Here is an 8,872-nt window from a genome sequence, read left to right as displayed (position 1 = left end):
AGTACTAACACATTGGCTTGTGGTTTTAATTGTTGAATCGCTTTATTTTTTTATTCAGTGCTATCCATATATATATCTTCTTATATTTGGCTGTTGGTTAATGGTATGCATAGGGGTCCTAAGTAAATTGTTTAGAAGTGCTATTTGGTAGGTTGGAAAACGGAACATGAACTTGGTAGTTGATTTAGAAGTGTCTTGATGTGTCTAACATATTTATCTTTCTCTTTTAGGAAACTGAAAATGGCCCTTCAGCTATGCTAGGTCTATAATGGGAAGTGTCACAGTTCGATATTTCTGTTATGGATGCCTTTTTACATCTGCAACCTGGACGGTTTTGCTTTTTGTTTATTTCAACTTCAGTGAAGTGACTCAGCCACTTAAGAATGTGCCCATCAAGGGGTCTGGGCCCCATGGACCATTCCCCAAAAAATTTTATCCCCGTTTCAGTCGAGGTCCAAGTCAAGTGTTAGAATCACAGTTCAAAGCAAACAAAATTGATGATGTGATAGAGGATCATATTGAAGATCCAGAAAGAGGCAACATGAAATTCTCTTCTGAACTGGGTAAGTGTATTTGATTTTTGCTAGCAGCATGTCAAAGTATTTTATCATTGGAAGTTTAACTGTTCTTAAAATCATGTATTGTTCAGAGAATTAGAAATGTGACATTTTTTCTGCACTGATTTATTTCGTTCATGAACTAGCTGAGGTCATATGATTTTTGCAGACTCAGTAGGGAGTTACATTCTGTTTTGTCCAGTTCTGACTTCAATATTTTATGAGGACTTGGGAGAAACTAATGAGGTCCAGAATAGGAAAAAAAGAAAAGAAAAGAAAAGAAAGAATGAAAAACTAAGTAGCTAGAGAGAAAATGGAACCTATGGGGAAGGATTATAATTGCTAGCATTATTTAATAAGGGAAAGTAATGGTTCAAAAGTGACTGTATTTAACGTATTTTGAAAGGCAGAGTTAATTAAAACAGAACATAAACCATTGAGTTTAGAAATAAGATGAGATTACTTATATCTAATAAGATTTCTACTTATAAGAATTATTCAGGTGCCGGAATATATTTATTAAATACAGGAGTTTGTAAAATAGAAACTTCTTTATTCTTCAGAAATTATATTCTGTTCAATTTGGAAGTAAGACTCTGATTACTGTAATTCTAGAGTCCTGGTTTCAGCAAATTTTATTTTAAGGGATAAATGAGCCCTTTAAAACTTTGTCTTTAAAACTTAAAAAAGAACTTTGATCTTCATTGACGCGTCAAATAATAAGTAATTTAAGAGAAAAAGCATATAGTAAGAGATTCTGAGAGATTGAAAGATCCACAGAATATAAAGGAAATGTTAAAACAGATTTTTTTTCACTTCATCATAGTTTCAAAGAATAAAATCAGTTCCTAGGATTTAATCACTTCCTAATAAAGGAGGTTGAACATATTTAAAATTATATGAGGAAATGGAGGCTATTACTTACTTTAGTTTTCATAAAATATACCTTCTGATTTTTTTCAAACAGCCATTTGGACATTTTAAAAGCATTAATGGGAAAATTTCTAGTTTTTGTTTATAGTAATTTCTGTAAAACTTTTATAAAGAAGTAACATTGGGTTTACCATTTTGAATGGACTTTGTTTGCCTGTGAAAGAAGTAGTGAGAGAATTGTAGATATTTGAAGTGACAAACCCAAACTGCCTACCTGAAAAACTAAATTCTTTATAAAAGATCCTAAAGATCACAAAAAATATTATAGAGAATAAATGAATTCAGCAAAGTTACAGGGTCCAAGATCAACACACCAAAACCAGTTGTATTTCTGGACACTAGCAATAAACAGTCCAAAAGTAAAATTAAGGGAACAATATCATTTACAATGGAATCAGAAAGAATAAAGTACTTAAGAATAATATAGCCAAGGAGGTCTAAGATTTGTACACTGAAAACTACACAGCACTATTGAAAGAAATAAAAATAGGCCTAAATAAATGGAAAGAGGTTCATGGATGGAATGCTAAGTACTGTTAAGATGTCAGTACCACCCAAAGCAACCCACAGATTGAATGTAAATCTTATCAAAATCCCAATGGCTTTTGTTGAAAAGATGGAAAATCTGATTCTAAAATTGGTAAGGAATTGCAAGGGGCTCTGAGTAGCCTGAACAGTCTTGAAAAAGAACAAAACTGGAGAACACACACTTATCTATTTCAAAACTTCCTGACAGTGTGATACTGGCATAAGAATAGATATGTATCAGTAGATCAAAGGATAGACTGAGAGTCTGAAAATATACTCTGTGACATCTGTGGTCAGGTAGCATCTATGGTCAGTAATACCTAAGGACAAGTAACATCTGTGGTCAGTTGATTTTCGGAAAGGGTGCCAAGAGCAGTTAATGTGGGAAGAATGGTCTTCTCAACCAGTGGTGCTGGGACAGATAGATACCCCCATGCAAAGGAATGAAGTTGAACCCTTAGCTCATGTCATATTAAATTAACTCAGAATGGATCAAAGACTATAAAACCCTAAGAAGAAATCATAGGGATAAATAAGATAATTGGGGAAACACTGCATTCTGTATTTCACCCCCTCACATCTGGGAATCCATAAAACAAACAATATTCTTTAAAAAAAAAAAAAGAAACCTGCTCAACTCGAACCTGGGCCCCGGCAGTGAAAGTGCTGAGTCCTAACCACTGGACCGCCAGGGAATTCCCTTACTTGACTTTTAAAATCCAGTCTTTTCCTGAATTATTTGACCGTGAAATCTTGTTTTTCTTTTTAAGTCTATTAATGTCCAGTGGAATTAGTTTTCCGTGACCAGATTTTGAGAAATGCTGTTACAAGGGAGTCATTCTGTGAGGAGAGGCTAAAGGTTTTATGTGGGAAAGAGAAAGCAAGAGGAGGCTTTATTGTTCTTGGTAAAGGTTAAGATTTCTGGCAATATTAGAGCAAAGATGTTAAATTATAATGATCTTGATTAGATCTGTGGAGGACTTCCTTGACCAGAGACTTTATAGAAAGGTTTATCAGTAGTATAATTTTTTAGGGGAGGAGTTCATATAAAAATTTGCTGTTAAAAAAAAATTTTTTTTTTAGACAAAAATTAACAAAACCAAAAAAAACCTTGCATTAATTGGGGCCTGTTGAGGTCCATATGGGGTTCTATAATCTATTGCTTTTATGGAAAAATCATCATTAAGCCTCTTTTTTCTTGGTCATGGGTAAGTTTTTCTCTTGAAAATATTCTTAAGATTATGGCTAGTGAGCAGGTGTCATTTATGGTTAAGGTACACTTGCTTTTTGAGCTAAACTGATAAAAATTTGACTTAAACCTCAATTTACTTTTTTGAAAATGGAGACAAACTAGATTTGAGAAACATGGCTATTACCTGGTTATAAGAAGTTAAGATCATAATATAACAGTAACTGTAGCATTCCTTTCCAGATTTAATGTACTGACTGTGACGTCACTCTTTTGCAGGTATGATTTTTAATGAACGTGATCAGGAGTTGAGAGACTTGGGGTATCAGAAACATGCCTTCAATATGCTTATTAGTAACCGCTTGGGCTACCATAGAGATGTGCCAGATACAAGGAATGCAGCGTATGTTCCTTATTGGTTTCTGCTAATCACTTTAATAACACAGTGTTTTTAGTGCCAGCATAATAAGTCATGGGGATGGCGTTAATATTTTGCAATTAGGCTTATTATTCAGGATACTAGAAAACTTAGGACAGACTTCCACTCATATTATGCTTGAAGCCACATGGTCTGAGATTGTACTGACAAAGTTCTAGAGCTTGCTGTTTCTTTTGAAATTTAAAATCATGTGGGAAAAAGGAGGGAGGTACTACCTGCATATAATTAAATAACCTTCCGAGCATAAGTTTATTTTAAATGTTTGTTTATTAGATTCATGGCAAAAAGGAATTAATATCAGTGAAGAATTCTACTCATCATCTCACTTTTCTGTTTTCATTACTTTTGTTTCTTCAAAGGCTTTTCATTCATATGGTCAATCTGTCATTCATTCCACAGATCTGTTTCAGCACCTTTTGTTCGCTGGACTCTCTATTAGGCCCTGGAAATAAACAAAATAAGACATAGTCTCTCGGTTCACAGGGCTTAGAGTCTAGCAGGGGAGGTAGGTAAAGAAGTGAGTAATTGCACTTCCACAAGAATGAGGGCTGTGATAGGAGTTGGTGAAATGGGGTCCTCCAAACCAGAATGACCAGGGAAGGCTTCATAGAGGATGATGACTGAGCAGTGATGTAAGGGAAGGTTTTTCCCTATATAGGGAACAGATCGAGGCATAAAATTATACTCTTTGTCAAAGGGACTGAAACAGTTCACTTTGCCTGTAGTGGAGGAATGGCAAGAAACTGGAGGTGGGCAGGGCCCAGACATTGGAAGGCTTTGTATGCCATGCAAAAGAACATGGAATACCAGATTTTATTGCTTAAGGTAGTGTTTTTTTAAATTGTGGTTGCTTAAAGCCACTTAATCCTTTTTATCAAATAGTTGCTTACATGGAAGCTCTTCCATTATCCTGATATACATCATAGTTTACTCAAATCTTTTTCTATGATTGGGCAAAAAATAAAATTTTCAAATACAAAATTTCACATTTCCATTATTTCCTTTTGAAACCTCTTTGAGGAGAAGAAACTGAACATCAGCTTATGAGTGCGGCATTAAAAACTTGCAGTGATTTTAGTAAAAACACATTTTTATGTACCAAAAAAGAAAAAAAATTCAAGTTTTTAAAACGTTGACCTAAAAATAAGCGGAGTTGCAGGTACTGGAAGGAGAAATCATTAACAAATGTAAAACTCTTGAATAAGAAAACACATTTTGATGGGGAGGGGGAAGGGTAGGCTGTGACAAAGCGAGAGAGTGGCATGGACATATATACACTACCAAACATAAAATAGGTAGCTAGTGGGAAGCAGCCACATAGCACAGGGAGATCAGCTTGGTGCTTTGTGACCACCTGGAGGGGTGGGATAGGGAGGGTGGGAGGGAGGGAGACGCAAGAGGGAAGAGATATGGGAACATATGTATATGTATAACTGATTCACTTTGTTGTAAAGCAGAAACTAGCACACCATTGTTAAGCAATTATACTCCAATAAAGATGTAAAAGAAAAAAACAAAGAAAACACATTGTTATCTTAAACGCTTTTTAAAAAATTGTTAATAATGTAAGGAAGAAGCCGAACAAGGGGACAGTTAATGTTTAGTGAATAATAACCTAAAACATTTGAGCTTTTAAATTGTCAGAATTTTCCCATATTCGTCTTCACAGATGTAAAGACAGGTCTTACCCCACGGATCTGCCAGTCGCTAGTGTTGTTATTTGTTTCTACAACGAAGCCTTTTCTGCCTTGCTCCGGACCGTGCACAGCGTCCTGGACCGCACGCCAGCCCGGCTTCTTCATGAAATTATCCTCGTGGATGATGACAGTGACTTCGGTAAGGACTATTGTAATTGGCAATGTGGGATCTATGCTGTTGTTCACTGTCGTACTGACCATGTCAACAGAGCTGACCATTTAGTACTTAGTGGATAGGAGGACCCTCATGCACGCAATTGCAACAGAGCCAACCACAATTAAATGCCTGATTATAGGGTAATTTCAAAGAAACTGCACTATCTTTTTTTTTTTTTTTTTGCGGTACGTGGGCCTCCCACTGTTGTGGCCTCTCCCATTGCGGAGCACAGGCTCCAAACGCGCAGGCTCAGCGGCCATGGCTCACGGGCCCAGCCGCTCCGCGGCATGTGGGATCTTCCCGGACCGGGGCACGAACCCGTATCCCCTGCATCGGCAGGCGGACTCTCAACCACTGCGCCACCAGAGAAGCCCTGCACTATCTTTGTAATCTGTTTTCAAACTGTGCTACCCAAATTTGGCCCTTGAAATTTTTCCCTTGGCTTACCTTTTTAAAAGAGTATTTTTATTTTGAAATAACTATAGATAGACAGTAAGTTACGAAGAGGTCCTGTGTACCCCTTCACCCAGTTTCCTCCATTGGTTACATCTTACATCATTATAGTACAATATCAAAACCCAGAATTTAACATTGGTACAATATGTGTGTACAGTTGTCATTTTATCCCGTGAGTAGATTTCTGTAACCACCCCTGCAGTCAAGGTACAGACTACACTGCTCCATCACCCCTTCAAGAATGTTATATAAACAGAATCATACAGTATGTGACCTTTTGAGATTGGCTTTTTTAACTAGACATAATGCTTTGGCTTACATTTATCTCGTCAGTCTGTTATATCAGCTGTCTCTAGATAAGGTGGATTGCATTCTGATAGCTCTGATGATCTCTGAAGGCCAGTATTTTATGATTCAGTACATACTTCAGACCTTTATTTAATTCAACATAGACTCTTCCTAAAAGTGATTTCATGTACATACAGCAGGATGGAGGGCTGTCCTCAACCTTGTGCGAGAGGTTGTATCCCCATTTTACAGAGGAGGAAATATTAAGTAATTTGCTCAAGATTCTGTAGCTGTTAAGTGGTAGAGTTGAAATGAGACCCCTGGTCTACATAGTCCAAGCCTTCTGCTATTTTCATTACAGTAACCTGCAGAGATACACTGATAAATTGTATGTCAATTACATATTTTTTCACAACTCAAGGGTTTATTAAGCATCTCTTATATATCAACAACAGAATTGGTATGCAAGTATACTTAAGTATACAAAATGAGGAAACGTACACTGAGACCAATGGGTGCAAAATTCTCAAACCTTGGTAACTATTGAAATCTCATAGGAGGAATAGAAAACAATTTAATTTCAAAAATAAATGATTGAAAAAAACCAAGAATTTGAGTCTGGACCAAGTAGAAGATTGGCTAAGTAGTATAATTCTAGAATTTATGGTGTTCAATTTTTTTTTTTTTTGCGGTACGCGGGCCCCTCACTGCTGTGGCCTCTCCCGTTGCAGAGCATAGGCTCCGGACGCACAGGCCCAGCGGCCATGGCTCACGGGCCCAGCCGCTCTGGGGCATGTGGGATCTTCCTGGACTGGGGCACGAACCCGTGTCCCCTGCATCGGCAGGCGGACTCTCAACCACTGCACCACCAGGGAAGCCCTTGAATTTTTTTTTTAAGTAAACCTGTATTTTTCATTTTGTTGGTACTTTTTCTAAAAGGGAAAGTTCATGATCATTTACAATGGTTTATATACTAACTATAGAAAGAATTACTTATTATGATCTTATATGATCTTTGAAGTTAGTATGAAATTTAAAGGTAAATGAAGTTAGTATGAAATTTAAAGGTAAATATTTAGTGCCCATGAAAGGTGCTAAATTAATAAAAGAATGTATTTACTGCTGCTATTATATAATTCTTGGTAGGGAAATCGAAGTTGTTTCTCAACTATTCTGAATTGGAGTAGGACTTAATAAATCACTTTGAAACAAAAGATATTTACATATCATTTTGTTTTAAATATGAGTTATATGCAGTCAGCCAAACATTCATTCACTCAAGATACTCATTTCAAGCATTCTTTATGCAAAGCGTTGTGTTAGTTGCTATGGAAATACAGATAAGTCTATAACTTAAGTAACTATTCCTTTAGGCTAGTGTTCCAACTCTTAACCCTCATTTTCTTCCTTCCAAGATAAGCTATGATCTTCTTTTAAAATAAAGCAGAAGAAAATTCTATATTTGCTTAAAAATTTGTTGTTGCAAGTGCCAGCCACGACTCTAGAGAATCTGCAAAATGTCTGTGCATATGTCTCATGTGGTTTGAACAGTTGTGCGACTCTTCATTTTCAGATGATGTGAAAGGAGAACTAGATGAATACATCCAAAAATACCTCCCTGGAAAGATTAAAGTAATAAGAAATACAAAACGTGAGGGATTGATTCGAGGAAGAATGATTGGAGCAGCCCACGCAACAGGTAGAACTTCGCCCTGGCCTTTCTTGGTGGGTATTGAGTGATGAGGGCTCTGAGTCTTCTGCCCTCCTGATCCTGCGTCAGTCTCTGAAAAATGGTGTCTTAGTGGGCACTGCCAGCAGGAAAGGTGAGGCTTGTTCAGTTTGGGAAAGGCCTTTCCATAACTCCAACCCAGTTGTCCCAAAGCACAGGCTCCAAGGAGGTAACTCTGGAGTCCTCAGTGGTCTGCCTCTCTGGTTTTTCTTCAGTTAACATTATATTGATTCAAATGTATTTCTTTTTATGGTTACCTCTATGGAAGGTTGGTGATCCTAATTTTCATTTATGATCTTGATAAAAATTTTTCCTTTTAAAATACATTTATTTCAGTTAAAACAAATGAATTTGTTTAAAAATATTAGGTATCTAATACTGCAGGTAATGCCTGGATATGGCAAAAAAAAATCATGAAGATAATTTTAAAATTCCAGAACTTTGAGGGGGCATTCCCTAGTAGTGAAAAAAATCTCTTACCTTCCCATATACTGCTCTCAAGATAACCAGTCACTGGGCTTTAAGTGGTTGGCACTGCTTTCTGCCACCACCCCTCCTTGTATACCCACTGTCCCATTTGCTGGGTTTAGCTGTGACTTCATTTTTAGAATCTTTCTTCTTCCCTCCTTGCTCTTAAACCTGCAGTGAACAGGAGCAATTAACAGAAAATGAGAAGTAGCCCCCTCCATCCAGTCCGCAGTCATATGCAGACTGAGTTCCAGGCGAGTTTTCTTCTGTAGAGTCTAGTTTTGACATATTGAAGGCACGAGATAGAAAACTGTGGGGTATTTGTAGGGAATGGCAAAATTATGTCACAGAACATCGTACTGTTATAGTATCTTGTTACTGAGAGTTTATTGTTTTTCAGGTAACAATAGTCATTTAGTTTTTTTTTTTTA

General features: G+C 36.8%; 1 protein-coding gene across 1 annotated transcript in view; it reads left to right on the top strand.

Annotated features, from left to right (window-relative positions):
* Positions 1-221: 221 nt before the first annotated feature.
* Positions 222-8,872, top strand: part of GALNT11 (polypeptide N-acetylgalactosaminyltransferase 11) — a 26,567-nt gene continuing 17,916 nt past the window's right edge. Inside the window, exons 1-4 of the mRNA XM_007469802.1 lie at positions 222-563; positions 3,487-3,610; positions 5,316-5,482; positions 7,818-7,943. Of these exons, the coding sequence (XP_007469864.1) occupies positions 269-563; positions 3,487-3,610; positions 5,316-5,482; positions 7,818-7,943 (712 nt within the window). The 5' untranslated portion in view covers positions 222-268. The remainder of the gene's footprint in view (positions 564-3,486; positions 3,611-5,315; positions 5,483-7,817; positions 7,944-8,872) is intronic.

This window comes from Lipotes vexillifer, unplaced genomic scaffold (assembly GCF_000442215.2).
Source record: "Lipotes vexillifer unplaced genomic scaffold, Lipotes_vexillifer_v1.1 scaffold472, whole genome shotgun sequence".
Lineage (NCBI taxonomy): Eukaryota > Metazoa > Chordata > Mammalia > Artiodactyla > Lipotidae > Lipotes > Lipotes vexillifer.
This window is presented reverse-complemented; position numbering and strand designations above follow the sequence as displayed.